The following is a 15,476-nucleotide window of genomic DNA, read 5'->3' on the forward strand; positions in this document are numbered from 1 at the left end:
TTAGCATTTGTCAGCACTGGAATCCTTTACTAAAAATAGTCCGTTGGCGAAAGCTTAAGATTTAGAGGCGGGACAATCTGTACCTGCAAAAGTATCCCGGAACATTTTGTAACTGTCTTGCCGCTTGGATTCCAAGACACTTGAATTAATATTTCTTTCGCAAGATTGGATTTGGAAGTCAGAGTGACTGTAGAGCCCATATAGCTTCGTAGACATGGTGACCAGGCAATCTTTAACAAATTGCACAACTCCGCTATGAAATTGGAGGTAATGAAATGGAGAATACTTAAATGTGAACATTGCTCTGACAAATATCTTTCTATTCGAGCAATCATTCTATTCTACTCATTACTGTTACCAATTCCCCATACACTTTACAATCAGCATGGCTCCCTTTCCATCCCCAACGTCAAAGTGGCACACAAAAACATACGCATCCATATCTCCCACCCGCCCGGAGCTTTCCGCCAAAGGAAAGACCATCGTGATAACTGGAGGCGGAACTGGCATCGGCGCAGAGACTGCTCTCCATTTCGCAGAGGCAGGGGCCTCTCGTATCATCCTCACTGGACGTAGAAAACAGCCCCTTCTCGACACGAAAGCATCCATCGACAGCGAATTCTCTGGCGTGGAGGTATTCGCAGCGTCTACCGACGTCACAAAGAAGAATGAAGTGGATAAAGCCTTCGCAAGATTTGTCGGCGACGGAAATGTCCACATTCTGGTCAGTAACGCGGCGGTGATTGGGCCCCAGGATGCCGTGGGTGATGTGGACGGTGACAAATTTCTCGATGCCATTCACCAGAACCTGAAAGGATCATTGAATGTCGCTCAGGCATTCCTTCGCTATGCGTCCAAGGATGCGGTCGCTATTGAGACTTCTTCGTCTGCGGCACATGTCAATTTTGCTCCGGGGTTTGCTGCCTATAGCATTGCTAAGTTGGCGGTCTTTCGACTTTGGGATTCTTTGGCTTTTGCGAATCCGGAACTAAGCATTTTTCATGTACAGCCTGGCGTAGTGGACACGGCGATGAATAGGGAAGCGGGAGGTGTTGCTGCTATGGGCTTCGCGGATGATGGTCAGTGGAATGATGGTTCCTTGGAATTGGACCTTATACTAACTCTGTGTCAGTTTCTCTGCCAGCAAGCTTCAATGTTTGGCTCGCAAGCCGCGAGGCACGTTTCTTGAGGGGCAAATTTCTGTGGGCGAACTGGGACGTTGACGAACTCAAGGCCCAAGAGAAAGAGATTGCAGCGAGCCCGAGACTTAGTATTGGGCTGGTTGGGTGGCCTTTTGAGAGCACTGGTTGGAAGTCCTCTTGGAAGACCCCGGCTGATTGAACTGCATGTTAGCCGAGTTATGAGGCAATATTTGTCTGAGATACTGTGAGTCAGCCACTCAGCTATGCTAGGCCGGATTCACTGTTTGGGAGATCATTCTGTTGTAATATCTCGCTAATTCACTCTTCGTCACTGCCTCGTAACACCCACCGCCTTGCTTCCACTTTTGTTCCACTTTCCTTGCACCTTCCTTTCACCTTCTTTTCCTATCTCCAGGTCTTCCATCTCCCAACACCATCCATCTTCAAGTACTGTACCCAAGTCTTTCAGATAGGCTCCCTTCTTCAATACGCCGTGAACCGGTTTCAAACTATTCTCCAAATTCCCCGAAGTACGTGGATGAAGGTCCAGACTCTTGTATCCAAGTCGGTTTCCTAAGTATATCCCGTCCGTCACTTCTGAAGCCAACCGCGGTGAGAGCGTCAGGATTACTCGGTAAACTTCCTGTTCTACTTCAGAAACTTGTACGTGGGTTCTGACAACTTGGGGAGACTTAGAAATGACGGGAATTACAATTGACGAATTCCGAACCACTCTGCTGTCTGTTTATGCGAAGTTGCACGGGATGCAAGGGTATTCGCTGATCGCCGAAAACCCCAGTCCACCTCTTGATCTGAGTCGTCTACTACAACCTGGCCCTTCCGTTGCTGCACCCAAGAAGGAGAATATCCCATTCGGAGGGAAATAATAAGGTGTTTGCTTTGGCTTATCCTATTTCTCATTGCACACAGTGACTACCTGTATTCTGTATTCCCACTAGTATGTCCAGTGAGTTACTACATCGAATAAGTTCAAAATATTCCAGCGGCTGGTAGTAACTAGTGCTTAAGCAGACACCTACCTTTAGTTAGGCTTGCTCCTACAACTATACTTTTTCTCCCGCGATCATATAACATGGCCTAGTGTGTAGAATTGACCAATGAAGATCGATCCTGGTCTTGCGATGCATTTTAGCAGAAAGACTAGGGGTATTTCTCCTTGATTTCAAGAGTAACTCCTCACGATCCCCAGAGACGAATGGATCAAGCACACCTATCCGTTGGGAACCCTATGGCGGAGCCAGAAAGGCGTCAAGTCAAGGTTACATTCAGGGTTAAAATACGTTGTAGTCCATAGATATCCGAGAAACTGTTTCCTATTTTCAGATTTGCCTTATTCCTAGTGGGCCAGTTAAGATTAAGATCAACTGGCTTCCAAAGTACTCCTAGCCGGTAGGGTGGATGAGGTATCCCGCTACGGTTCGGATTCCAAAGCATACTTTGGCTGATTCACCTCCACAATACGCGCGATGTGGTCGGTTGTTTCAGCCTATCCAACTTCCACCACGTGCTTGTGGATCAGCTACCCCTCCGCCGCGGATATAGGAGCCAACTCAAGTCTAAAGCCTGTCAGAGAAACCGTCACGAGGTTGATACGGGAAAGACAAGGGGGGTTCTAAATAACTCACCAGCGTATTCAAATCCGAGATCTAATCTTTCATTGAAACTATTCAACCGTGACCTGAACAGGGTTATGGATGTTTATAGCCAAAGTTACTATGAATCTATGCTTTTTTGGGAATAAAGGTGACAAATACGACAGAATCAAAGTAACCTGACTCGCATGACAAGCCGAATACAGCAGCGTCATCATACCCTGCCATGGTGGACCCATACCCTACACGCGCTCAAAGTAAATGCATAAATAAACCACCAATTGTACTAGTGGTGTGTGTACGTTAACTCCATGCCGCCAATAAGTATGCACAGCCTGCTATAGTCTCTTCTGTTAGCACAGGAGGGGCGAACAACACCGCTAAGGATCACCATTTCAAGCCAATATACCTCCTCAATAGCCCGTCAATATCAGTCTAGATCTCTCTAGTGACATGCAATCAGATTAGGCTTTATTAGCCACGCCCCTTTAGCCCCAATCCCGTGCATATGGCGACGTACACTGTTTAAGACTAGTTAGACTGATGTCATTTACGGAAAAGCTTTGCATTGTGAACGAGGAACCAATACTCCCGAACCGGCTCTGGATATCTGAGCCGGTCTGACCAACTTATGACATTTTACATTTCACTTACTGGTGGATAGCCTCTCACAGGAAACCCCTCAATACTACACTTTATTATATTTGCCGCTTCTCATCATGTCGGACTAGCTTACGGACCTTCCCTTCCAATGGACACGATAGTGCCATCGGAGATATCGACCTCAGCAATTGCTTGGGTGGGAATAGCAGGCGTGCCCGCGGTCCACAGTGGGTCAGGATTTATCGGAGTGGCAGGGTCGATTCCAAGAGGTTGAGGATTCTTTGGATTTATGGACTATGCGTCCCGGCGATGAGCAGGTATTTTAAAAGTGGGCCTGTTGATGAATCAGGAATTGTCGATGGTTGCGGGGTCCCCCAAGGTTCTTCGCTAAGGAAGTAAGTTCCACAATGCTTGTCCCTGTAGCTACTGAGGGATCATCCAGGCCTCCTCTTCATTTTTATGCGTGACGTGGTCCCACGCCATGACAGACTACCAGTTGTCGTAGGGAACTCCGAAGTTACCGCGGTTAATTTCTTGTGAGGGGTTAGCAGAATTGTGAACGTTCTGAGTAGGTTAATTCTTAAGTCATGCATAAATATATTCTATCCACTAACTTCTTTGTTATCAGATCGGCCTGTTCTGGGGTGGCCAAGGCGGCGAACCAATGATACAACCCCGTGCGCATGAAAGCGTGGCTGGGTAAAGTCTAGATCCAGTGGAAAGCACATATGTTTATTTAAGACTCGTTTAAAAATGGAGCAACCAAGTCTATGATCTCATACTCCGTACAATTGATTTATCGCAGGACCCACACGTCTTCTGATGTCGTTCTTGGCTTACAATAGGGCTAGCCATCGCGGAAGTCTGATTCCCTGGGAACTCACGAACCTAGTTCCGCAGCTCTGCCTTACGTGTCTCCTTGTGCCATTTCAGAATCTGTCAGACAGATCCTGTCAATTTGTCCCGTGGTTCGTGAAAAGGTGTCAAAGACTCCAGTAAGAGCTTGCTGCGTCCGCCAATTTGTATACTGGTCGCGTTACCTGAGATCACAGCAATTGTAAGACTCATGGGGCGGCTGGGCTCTTGTTCATCTGTGCGGGGGGGCTCTTCAGTGCCAAGTGGCAAGAGACAAAGTTATAGTCTTAATCGTGATTGATCTGCAGTGTCACCCCGAGGCCGAGTCTATCCTGCCTCTGTTCCCATCGAATTTGAGTCCAAAACCCCTGATATCCGCTCACGTAGTGACTACATCCGCTTACCCCCTGAAGTTTAACGAGTTAATCAGATCCTTGATAATCTTAACTGATAATCTTTGAGTGCATGTAAAAAGTAGTAGTACCCTTTAGGGAAGTAGTACTGGACCAATAATCGCCGGCAAGCTTCGGCATTTATGCGAGTCCAAAGTGTGGACCCGCCGCGGATCCACCCTAATTTTACTTCCACGCATATGAGGTTTGTTCCATCCGTGTCTCTGTATACCAACTGCAATAGGAAGAGACAACGGACATTCTGGCCCTGCAATAGTCCAATGCAGGAGCACCGTGATGTTATCATGATTCATGACTCGTCTAGTATTGAAGTCGATAAACTCTCACGTTGCAAAGGTACCATGCGGGGAAAAGGAGGAAGAAGTCTATAAAAGGGTATAGAATCTCCGCTGAATGATGGTAATTTGTCTACTCATCACAGAAGATTCATTGACTCTCTACAAGACTTCTTTTGATATTGCTCTTCTGATCTTGCGGTCATGGCTACCGACGGATCCCACTTCGACTTCGTTATTGTTGGCGGCGGCACGGCCGGTAACACCGTGGCCGGCCGTCTTGCTGAAAACCCCAATGTCACGGTCTTGATCGTCGAGGCGGGTATTGGGAACCCTCAGGACATCCCGGAGATTACTACACCTTCCTCTGCCATGGACCTTCGTAACAGCAAGTACGACTGGGCCTATAAAACCACCATGGTTAGGCGCGATGACTACGAACGTATCGAGAAGCCGAATACTCGTGGAAAGACCCTTGGTGGCAGCTCATCCCTTAATTATTTCACATGGGTTCCAGGACACAAAGCTACTTTTGATCAATGGGACGAATTTGGCGGCAAGGAGTGGACATGGGATCCCCTTGTTCCCTACCTTCGCAAGAGTGCTACCTACCACGACGATCCTAGGCTCTACTCGCCTGAACTTGAGAAGATTGGCACTGGTGGCCCTATCCCAATCTCTCATGCTGAGTTGATTGATGAGATGGCTCCCTTCAGAGAGAACCTCACTAAAGCTTGGAAGTCCATGGGTCAGCCTCTGATTGAAAACATCTATGATGGTGAAATGGATGGTCTTACCCACTGCTGTGATACCATCTACCGTGGCCAGCGATCTGGCAGTTTCCTGTTTGTCAAGAATAAGCCTAACATCACCATCGTTCCCGAGGTTCATTCTAAGCGCCTTATCATTAATGAGGCCGACCGCACTTGCAAGGGTGTAACTGTCGTTACTGCCGCTGGTAACGAACTTAACTTCTTCGCGGACCGTGAAGTCATCCTTTCCCAAGGCGTCTTTGAGACCCCTAAGCTGCTTATGCTGAGTGGTATTGGACCCAACCGGGAGCTCTCCAGACACGGTATCAACACCATTGTCGATTCCCGCCACGTCGGCCAGAACCTGATGGACCACCCCGGTGTTCCCTTCGTCCTACGCGTCAAAGACGGCTTCGGTATGGATGACGTTCTGCTGCGTAACGGCCCTAAGAAGGAAGCCGTCGTTGCCGCTTATAACAAGAACCGCTCCGGCCCCGTTGGCTCCGGTCTCCTCGAGCTGGTGGGATTCCCCCGTATCGACAAGTACCTCGAGAAGGACGCCGAATATCGCAAGGCGAAAGCCGCCAATGGAGGCAAGGACCCATTCTCGCCCCTGGGACAACCTCACTTCGAGCTCGACTTTGTCTGCATGTTCGGTACCGCCTTCCAGTGGCACTTCCCCACCCCCAAGACAGGCGACCATCTTACCGTGGTCGTTGACCTGGTCCGCCCTATCTCCGATCCTGGTGAGGTGACCCTGAACAGCGCGGATCCCTTCCAGCAGCCGAACATCAACCTCAACTTCTTCGCCAACGACCTTGATATCATTGCCATGCGTGAGGGTATCCGATTCAGCTACGACCTGTTGTTCAAGGGCGAGGGCTTCAAGGACCTGGTGGAGAGCGAATACCCATGGGAGATGCCCCTCGACTCTGACAAGGAGATGCACAGAGCCGTTCTCGATCGTTGCCAGACTGCCTTCCATCCGACCGGTACTGCGCGTCTTTCGAAGAATATCGACCAAGGTGTGGTGGACCCGAAGCTCAAGGTCCATGGTATCAAGAAGCTCCGTGTTGCTGATGCTTCAGTCATCCCTATTATTCCTGACTGCCGTATTCAGAACTCCGTCTACGCTGTTGGTGAGAAGTGTGCCGACATGATCAAGGCTGAGCACAAGGATCTTTACTAATTGTGGTGCCATTGAATGATGAAATGTGTCTTAACGATGTTCTGAAACCTAACTTCTCAAAAGTTAGACGACTATTTCAATAACTCTCAAATAATTAGTACATAGTTTAGGTAGTTTATGAAATTACGATTGAAGCTTGACTAAACACTGGCCTTTACAATAGTAATGAAACCCATGCATAGGATTTTATGCAATAGAGTTAACTGCCAAGTAATTAATAGGGACACCCCATAGTGATCTCGCACCTCACGAGAGGAACCTGTGCCGATCTGGAGCATGGCCCGAGCCCCAGTTTCACCCCATGATGTCGAAAAGTATAAGTATCGATTCTCTTAGCCTGGGGGCACAGGATAGCACGGCCCAAAATGTACGGCAACGGCAGGGCCAATTTGGCCAGTATTCCGCTGATAAAATGACACCACGATCACCTACCCCTTGGCAAACCAAGTCTTTAATACCATAGGCCTCTCCCCAGATTTCTCCGGCGGAACGCATCCCTTCATAGTTTGTGTGCACTGACATTAAAATCCCAAGACAAGACGACGGAAAAACTAACCCCGCAACCTCGGGGTATCAACAACCGACGGCGTCTTGGCTAATAATATATTACCAAACAACGACAAATTAACTCCCGGACACCAATCCGTTCAATCCCCAGCAATTGCACGAAAAATGTTGGGAATCAAAGCACTGTCAATCCTGCTATGCGGCGCGATCGCGCAGAGCAAGTACATCGTGCCCGGAGGCCGTTGGCACGACACAGAGGGCAATTTGGTGAACGCTCACGCGGGAGGTATTACTTTCGACAAAGACACGGGTCGTTTCTGGTGGTTTGGGGAATACAAGACTGAAGGACAGGAGGAGGGTGGAGGAGTGTCGGTGTATAGCTCAGAGGATTTGGCGACGTGGGAATCACATGGATTGGCGTTGGGTATGGATTTCAGTCAATGTTTTGTGCTGGGATGTGGCACTGACGTTTACTTGCTTTGCATAGAACCCGTGAAGAACCATACGTATATTTCTCCCGAAAATGTGATCCAGCGACCCAAGGTTGTGTATAGTGAGGAGACTAGTCAGTATCATGTGAGTGAGTCTTCTTGACTATCAGGTGAGTTTTGCTAATCTCGTTCCAGATGTTCTGGCACGCGGATAACTCTTCGTACGGATTGCTGCTGCAGGGATTTGCGACGTCGGATACCCCCGCCGGCCCCTATACCTTTGTCAATGCGACGGCGCCGATGGGCAATTGGTCACAGGATTATGGGCTCTTCACGGATTATAAGGATGGACGATCATATGCGCTTTACTCGAACGGAGATAGGCAGGAGGGTCGCGATGTCTACATTACTAGGTACAATGAGGAGGTCTCAGAGCTGGAAGAGGTGGTCTACCGATTTAATAAGTTCGATCTCGAGGCGCCTACGATTATCCAAACGGACGAGAGTTATTACGCGTTGATGAGCCATAAGACTGGATACAGGCCGAACAGTAAGTGTGATCCCTCTGGTTTAACTTTTGTTCAACAGACTGGTGCTAACCAGACAGATGTCGTTGCGTTCCGCGCTGATTCACTGGAGGGTCCTTGGTCCCAGCCGTTCATGGTGGCGCCCCTTAACACGCGCACATTCAACTCTCAGTCTGGTAATTCGTTGAAGATTGAGGGTTCTAAGAAGACTACATATCTTTACATTGGTGACCAGGTACGGTGTTAACTGTTCTAGCAACCGTGACTTTGCTAACGTGGGAAAGTGGGACTCAAACTCGCTTTGGGAGAGTCGTTATATATGGCTGCCCATGGAGATTGATGACAAGAAGAAGACGCTAGAGCTGGTTTGGCACGATGTCTATGACCTCAATGTGTAGGTTTTACCAAATATGCACAAACATATACGAACTGACACGGGATAGCAAAACTGGGGAATGGAAGCCAGTCAAAGGAAAGACTTACTACGGAAAGGATGCAAAGACTGCCGGAGATGCCTTCAAGCAAGAAGCAGTGAGTATCGCGTTCACTCTGTCTGATAGGATAGTTGCTAACTATACAGAACTTCGCGAGCGACAACACCATTCTGACCGGCATCTACGGCAACGACAGCACGGTTACATTCGAAGGTATTGAAGGCACAGGCAAGCCACAATGGGTGTCATTTTATTACCAGAGTAAGTCCGGTTAACTTTGTTGGAATGAGTCCTACTAATAGCGTTCAATAGACACTGATGATATGGGATTCGGAGACCAACGTAAGCTCCACCTTTGCCTCCTGACTGGATTATCTTGCTAACAAAGCCCACAGCTGGTGGAACCCCTGACCGCATCGGAGGTGAATGGCAGCTCCGACGCATTAGCAGCGTCGTTGTTAACGGCGATACTTCCAACGTCCAGACGCTCTATCAGCGGGATACCCACAAGAGCATAATCCTCTCCACTCCATTGCAATTAACACTTGAGAAGGGGAAGAAAAACACTATCACGATCGGCGGACTTTACAACGGGTTTGACTACAAGGGAGCAGACCTGGATCGGATCGTGGTTTATCCTCCGGAGGAATAGACTTTCCGTTACACTGTATATATGCCGTTATACTCATCATTACATGTGAGAATAATTAGCCTCTTCGCTCGATTGCATCTCATTCGAGTGTCACTATTTATATATAGAAATGGCATTGTCCCGTCTGAGCCATGAAGATAAAAGTAGATAGAAGTATTAACCGAACATCCAACACACTAGGACTGGAACGATAGTATCCACCACATGTACGACACTTATGCACAGATATTATGCTCTCCCTCACGCTTCTTCTAACTCCACAGTCAAAACTCCATCTCTCCACGAGTCCTCCCACTGTAACCACCGTTGCGCCAGGTAGTACTTTCGCTCTTCCCATGGCATGCTATACGCTAGAGGAGATGCCCAGATGTCTCTTGTTTGTATGATAGAATGAGCAAGGGCGTTCCGTTGCTCCAAATGCCAAGTCATGGTCGGATCAAGCTGAGCAGTCATTTTCTCCGTGAGCAGAGCCTGTGCCGCGAAGGTCTGTGCCTCTGCTTCACTGACAGCACACTCTGCCTCATTCGGAGACAGTGTCGCTGTAACACGACTTATATACATGATGACATATAGCAGAAATCCACGAAGTCTAACCCGAACAGTTGATTCGGCGCAGACGGGGAGATCGAAGAGAGACGGTGGATATGGCGGCCTCTGTTGGTAGCGGAGGTGACTTTCATGCAACGCTGTGTGCATTTTGTTCGTTCGCTCAACGATATCCCGGCTCTGTGCTACGTATTCGGACTGAGGTAATGTACTGTCAAATAAAACCCTCATGTCTTTCAATATACCTGGCATGAAGCTGATTGCTCCGAAGAATTCCCACCAGAGACTGGAATCTGAGTCCGTTTCTGTCTTGGATGCATGTGCGAGGAAGCGTTGCCACTCCATACTCTCAAATATTGAGGCTTGTTTCCGATACATTTCATCTACCAACTGTGGGAGAATTAGTTGTGCCATTTGTATTGGGTGCAATATGCCCCACGGTGTGCATGATGAGGAGGCAAGGAAAGAACCAACGATAGATGGACCTTGGCTTCTTAGAAGCAACCAGTCAAACTCAGATTTATGGTTCTCAGGCCCTCTAAGCTCAACTAATTTGATTCCGCCCCGGTTATGGTGGATCCAGTGATTTGCGTCAGGAAGGCCGATTAACTAGTGCTACTGTTTGTAACCTGTGACGTAATACATATAACGAGAGCTTACCTCATATATGGCTAAAAGCCGCGTTGCACAATAGACATCAGCTCCTAGGTACTGTGTTTTATCCTCAATCGCAGCTTGAAGACTGTTCAGAGCCTTTACGTATAATGCAGGCGGTGTTGATGTACGGATTGGGAAGCCAAGCATTTGACCCGCTCGAGCAGCCACACAATGTATAGAATCATCCAAGCATTGGCTAGATCCATAACGACTGGGAAGATGGGACAAGAAAGACGATGACCGCTTCTGCAAAAGGCTAATGAGGCGGGTCGGTTGGTCTCTCAGCAAAAGGTAAGCAGTCTTGCCGAGGTCTACATCCGTGAAACTGGTCAGGTCGGTAACGTCAAAGTTGTACCTAACCCTGAGCGTCTCGTATCCATTGTACGATGGTTGGAGTACAGGTGCAGGATGTGGGACATTAGCTAGTATCATAGGCGGCCACCCGTTGTCCTGCGTGACCAGTACGAGGCCTGTGGGACCGGCTCCAACGGGGACCAATACATCCTTGGACTCGGCATCATCAAGGCCCCGTTCGCTCGTGCTTCCGTCTTGACGGCGTCTGCAGCCTGACCTTGCAGCCTGCCGTCTGATAATGACTCTTACATCTTTATCCTGCGGCCCATGCGGTAACCTGTCGGCGGTATCCACGAAAACGAAGGCAGGTCCCTGTTGGGCGCGGCATCTAGGCTTTTTGAAGGGCAACCGGGGTCGCATTCCTAGCAGCTGGATTCGTCGTAGGCAGCTTTGTTTCAGGGTGAAGGGTGGAAATGTCACGTTGTACGTTGGAGATAATATTCTGGTGTGCTTATTCTCCTTACGGTCTGGTGCAGTCTAGAACCAATTTGGCCTAGGCGCGGGGCTTTTGCATGTCCACCTTAAATCAGGCTGAATGATGATGCCCTATACCAATTAGTCGTTATAATCCTGGTATATGAATCGAATAAAAGAAAACCATAACAATACTTTACATAAGTGAATATAGATATATCGCCTTAGTTTAGAATGATTACCATACTATTCATGCCTTTGAAGTGAAATATTCTTCTTTCATTGGCAATAACGTTGGGTTGATTGAAGCACAAGTGTAGAAAGACAATTAGGAAAAAAGCCTGTTCTAGACCACGGCTCTTGGCATAAACTAGGAACGAAGCAGGAGGCTATTATACAGTGGCCGTGCACTTGATCGTGAGGAAATGATAGACCCATCCATTACCGAAAGAAGTAAACGCCATGCCATACCTAAAACCCTCCAAGTTCCGCTGATCTAGTTCCCGCTTTGGTTAGCCAGTAGCCTCGTCGACTTCCTCATTCGATTTAGTTTTCTTGCCAACTTGTATGTTCGTGCACTGTCGCAAATCGTGGTGTCAGCTTGCGTCGGCATTTCCATAAGCTTAATCCATGTAGAACCTAGGAACTCTCAAATTCTATTTCAGTAATCTAAATCTTCTTGGTAGGTTTCTATGTCTGTAGAATTCACATCTACATTTCTTGGGGTCAAAAAGCTGAGTACAACGAGCTTCCCAAGTATAAATGAAAATGTTAAATAACTGCCGGCTTCGGAATTCATCATATTATTGATAGCAACTGAGGCTACAATATATATTACCCGGATATCGTAAACACCAAAACCATCGAAACATTCTCAACAACCGCAACAATCACTGTCGTCGTCCTTGCTATCTCCCATGCAACAATCGCCACAGTCGCAATCGCAATCACAGCTGCAACAATCAGAGCACCAACCATCATCATCATCACCGCCCCCTCCACTAGTATCCTGAGTATTTTCTTCAGGCCAATATCCTCCACCGTTGCTCTGCTCAGATTCACTGCTATATTGTTCCGGCTCCTCTTCACTTTCTTCCTCCTCACTTTCTTCCTCCTCGATTTCCTCTCTCTCCTCCCTCGGAACCTGCTCATGAAACCATCTCTCCTCCACCAACATGGCCCCACCAGCACCCACAGCCGCTCCGGCTGCAGCACCTGCCAAAACCTTCTTCTTGTTCCCCTGCTTCTGCTGCTGCTGTTGTTGGCGCTTCATAGCCTGCAACTCGTGGCCCATCCGGGCATTCTGGTGCTGCATGGCTGCATTCTGCTTGGCCATCTGTTTTTGCATAGCAGCATTATTCTTTGCCATCTGCTGTTGCATTTGGGCATTTTGCTTGGCCATTCGCTTCTGCTGTGCATTACTCTGACGATGCTGCGCGGCAGCCTGGTGATGCAATGCTGCAGACTGCTGGTGTATCTGAGCGCTGTTGCGGGCGATTTGCCGGCCTTGAACATTTTGTTGGTTTCTGAGGTGGGCAAGCTGTGGGCTGGAGCCATTGTGCTGCTGTGGTCGATATTGCATCTGCGGTGCTGGGCGGGGTTGATTTCCTCGGAGATGGACTGGGGCTGGGGGGTGTGGTTGCATGTGCTTATTGGGGACAGGTTTGCGTCGAGTTTGGGCCATGGCTAAGTATTGAATTGAGACTTGAATTGGTATGGATTAATGGATTATCTTGGTAGAGATGAAGTATAGACTAGATGATGGCTTGCGTGCTGTCTTCAACCAATATATATACTCGCAAATATAACCAGTAAGGAATCCAAACCAGCAAAGGGTCTAGTCCAAGCTACTAATTATATTCCAATTTACAACTTTATTCGGGCTTTACTTCTCAATTCAGCATCCCCGAGCCTCAATGCTTTTTGAATGGTTTCCTGACAGCCATACCGCTACAGCCACCACCGTTGGCGTTAGAGCCCCAAGAAGATAGGTGGAAAATTACAACACATCCACTAAATGCTCATGGCTGGCAGCTCTAAGCAAAGTAGAATCACAGCCTCGTCTCACGATACGAGAAGGAGGGTCATATCTAGAAGCAGACTATGTAAGACCTAGGAACGCTTTTTTGGCTCAGTGTTTACCCTTTTAGGAAATCAGATCATGCAGGCCCGCACGGCCTTTGCTTGGCGCCCTTCGGAGCCAGAAAAACCCTAACTAACTTAACTCACGTCAAATGCCGGCAGTCTAGGCATGGTAAGCTTAGCCAATAATCAGCTATACAGTTGTTAGAATATGCAACTAATCCAATCTGTCACGGTTTGGCGTTTGGTCTCGGCCGTGTGCATGACGGGTTCCTTGTTCAGCTGATGCTTGAACACTTGCTTGGACACTGTACATAATGTCAGTGGAGTATAGTTGGCTGCAGATGTTATATGGAGACTGGCCGTGTCTTCAGTGCTCGAATGTGGTTATATTTATTTTTCCGATAATATCTAAATAAAAGGTATTGTTTATTACTACCCGTTCACGCAGCTAACTTAGATTAAGCCGTTCTTTTTTCATCGGCTCGTGCGTTTGACTTTTTATACTATTTTTGGGTGTTCAATCGAAGACAGTTTCCTCTTAACCGTGTAAGGTAGCTGTTCACCTTGGGCCTATAGGCAATAAAAATTGTAGCCTTTTCCTTCACTACTTTCATCCCGTACTTCCTGATACCCATTTGTCCTGATCTGTACATTTACTGCACGTTCCCAGAAGACCAACCATAGTACCTCATAGTATATCACACTTTACTCAACCACATTTCTTCTATCTGAGTACAGTATGTGTTTAGAAATACCATCCCCACAAACCAAGCCCATACGGACCACAGGCAGACATTACTAACACCTAAGCAAGACAATACACTCCAACACAATGACCACATACCAAACTCCCGACCCCCCAAACTACACCCTATTCGACGCAATCCTCGACTGGGGCCACCACAACACCCACCAAATCAGCGAAGCCCACCTCTCCAAAGGCGGCTGGGAAGGCTGGGCCCAAGAAGAAATGCGCATGCTCTTCAACGCCGGCCGCGAAGATAACTGCTACCAGAATAACGCCCGCCAAGCCGCTGACATCGTCCTAACGCCGGGTACATCTGGTGCGGAAGTCTTCGCCCAACCATACGTTGACGAGGAATCTGTGGTGATCGAGTTGAAGTGCGAGAGTTATTGGAATGCGCAGAAGTTCCGGAGTGAGGTGAAGAAGGATATGCAGAAGGTTAATAGTGGGGTTTTTAGGGAGAGTTTGTTGCAGCGGGGGTGTAATGTTTATTGTATTGCGTTGGCGATGACTGGTGAGGGGGCTTATGATATGGAGAGTTTGGGGTTGGAGTTGTTTGAGAGTAATGGGGGTTTGGGTGCGCCGTTTCAGGTTTGGTGGTTTATGCGACGGTTTGAGGCTGAGGAAAGGAGTGAGGAGGAGGAGGATGGGGGTAGTATGGATGAGAATGATGAGGAAGAGGAAGACGAAGATGATGAGGGGGTTGACTTTGGTCCTGATGAGGGTTCGTCTGATGAGGAAGGTGATGGATATGATAACGGATATCACAATGGATACCATAGTGGACATAACGGAGGATGGGATCTTCATTATTATTAGCTTTATATAGGGGAATGAATAAAGGCTTGCGATGATTCATGACAGGCATTCACTGAACAACCTCGCATCAAGTCACTTTACTACCAGCCCATCGCCCTTCCCTACTTTCAATACAATCTTTGACACACACTTCCTTTTTTATAATATGCCCTTGATTGCTTCTAGTGAGGCCGCGATTATATTTGCAAAATCTCCATCACCAGCCCTTTATAAATGCCTACCATGACTGCGATGCCTGACAGGAGCTGAAGTGTCGGGATATTTGCGTTAAGAACAAGGTAGAATCCTATTAGGATTGCCGGAGTGATTTATTGGTAAGCAGATTTCGCACACCGTCAGCATTCATCGTCCCCTCTATACTGTTGAAGGCGACGCTCTCTGGTTTGAGGCCACTTTACTTAGAGGTTGTTGCTGATTTACCTTGCTCAGATAGAACACCGCAGCTTTCCCACGAGTCATTCTG

At 48.0% G+C, this 15,476-nt stretch overlaps 6 protein-coding genes across 6 annotated transcripts; 4 read left to right on the forward strand and 2 right to left on the reverse strand.

Moving 5' to 3' along the window:
- Positions 1-362: 362 nt before the first annotated feature.
- On the forward strand, positions 363-1,341 carry BDV27DRAFT_167178 (SDR family NAD(P)-dependent oxidoreductase; the record flags this gene model as incomplete). Its single annotated transcript, XM_032074409.1, has 2 exons — positions 363-1,079; positions 1,133-1,341. Exons 1-2 carry the CDS (start codon positions 386-388, stop codon positions 1,339-1,341), a joined length of 903 nt encoding a protein of 300 aa, XP_031924203.1. The 5' UTR covers positions 363-385.
- Positions 1,342-5,105: 3,764 nt separating this feature from the next.
- On the forward strand, positions 5,106-6,842 carry BDV27DRAFT_167180 (GMC family oxidoreductase; the record flags this gene model as incomplete). Its single annotated transcript, XM_032074410.1, has 1 exon — positions 5,106-6,842. One exon carries the CDS (start codon positions 5,106-5,108, stop codon positions 6,840-6,842), a length of 1,737 nt encoding a protein of 578 aa, XP_031924204.1.
- A 672-nt stretch (positions 6,843-7,514) lies between these two features.
- BDV27DRAFT_148099 (glycosyl hydrolase) lies at positions 7,515-9,393 on the forward strand (the record flags this gene model as incomplete). Its single annotated transcript, XM_032070857.1, has 9 exons — positions 7,515-7,773; positions 7,837-7,925; positions 7,976-8,330; positions 8,388-8,542; positions 8,592-8,701; positions 8,751-8,838; positions 8,888-9,002; positions 9,054-9,083; positions 9,137-9,393. The coding sequence occupies 9 exons, from the start codon at positions 7,515-7,517 to the stop codon at positions 9,391-9,393; spliced, it is 1,458 nt and encodes a 485-aa protein (XP_031924205.1).
- A 61-nt stretch (positions 9,394-9,454) lies between these two features.
- On the reverse strand, positions 9,455-11,408 carry BDV27DRAFT_133520 (uncharacterized protein). Its single transcript, XM_032068107.1, has 3 exons — positions 10,600-11,408; positions 10,414-10,548; positions 9,455-10,329 (listed from the first exon to the last, which is right to left on the reverse strand). The coding sequence occupies exons 1-3, from the start codon at positions 11,308-11,310 to the stop codon at positions 9,634-9,636; spliced, it is 1,542 nt and encodes a 513-aa protein (XP_031924206.1). The 5' UTR covers positions 11,311-11,408; the 3' UTR covers positions 9,455-9,633.
- Positions 11,409-12,198: 790 nt separating this feature from the next.
- On the reverse strand, positions 12,199-13,048 carry BDV27DRAFT_161026 (uncharacterized protein; the record flags this gene model as incomplete). The annotated part of the gene is made up of 2 exons (XM_032073143.1): positions 12,199-12,317; positions 12,340-13,048. The coding sequence occupies 2 exons, from the start codon at positions 13,046-13,048 to the stop codon at positions 12,199-12,201; spliced, it is 828 nt and encodes a 275-aa protein (XP_031924207.1).
- Positions 13,049-14,281: 1,233 nt separating this feature from the next.
- On the forward strand, positions 14,282-15,013 carry BDV27DRAFT_161027 (uncharacterized protein; the record flags this gene model as incomplete). Its single annotated transcript, XM_032073144.1, has 1 exon — positions 14,282-15,013. The coding sequence occupies one exon, from the start codon at positions 14,282-14,284 to the stop codon at positions 15,011-15,013; it is 732 nt and encodes a 243-aa protein (XP_031924208.1).
- Between the last annotated feature and the right edge of the window lie 463 nt (positions 15,014-15,476).

The sequence above is a fragment of the Aspergillus caelatus genome (assembly GCF_009193585.1).
Source record: "Aspergillus caelatus strain CBS 763.97 unplaced genomic scaffold BDV27scaffold_185, whole genome shotgun sequence".
Lineage (NCBI taxonomy): Eukaryota > Fungi > Ascomycota > Eurotiomycetes > Eurotiales > Aspergillaceae > Aspergillus > Aspergillus caelatus.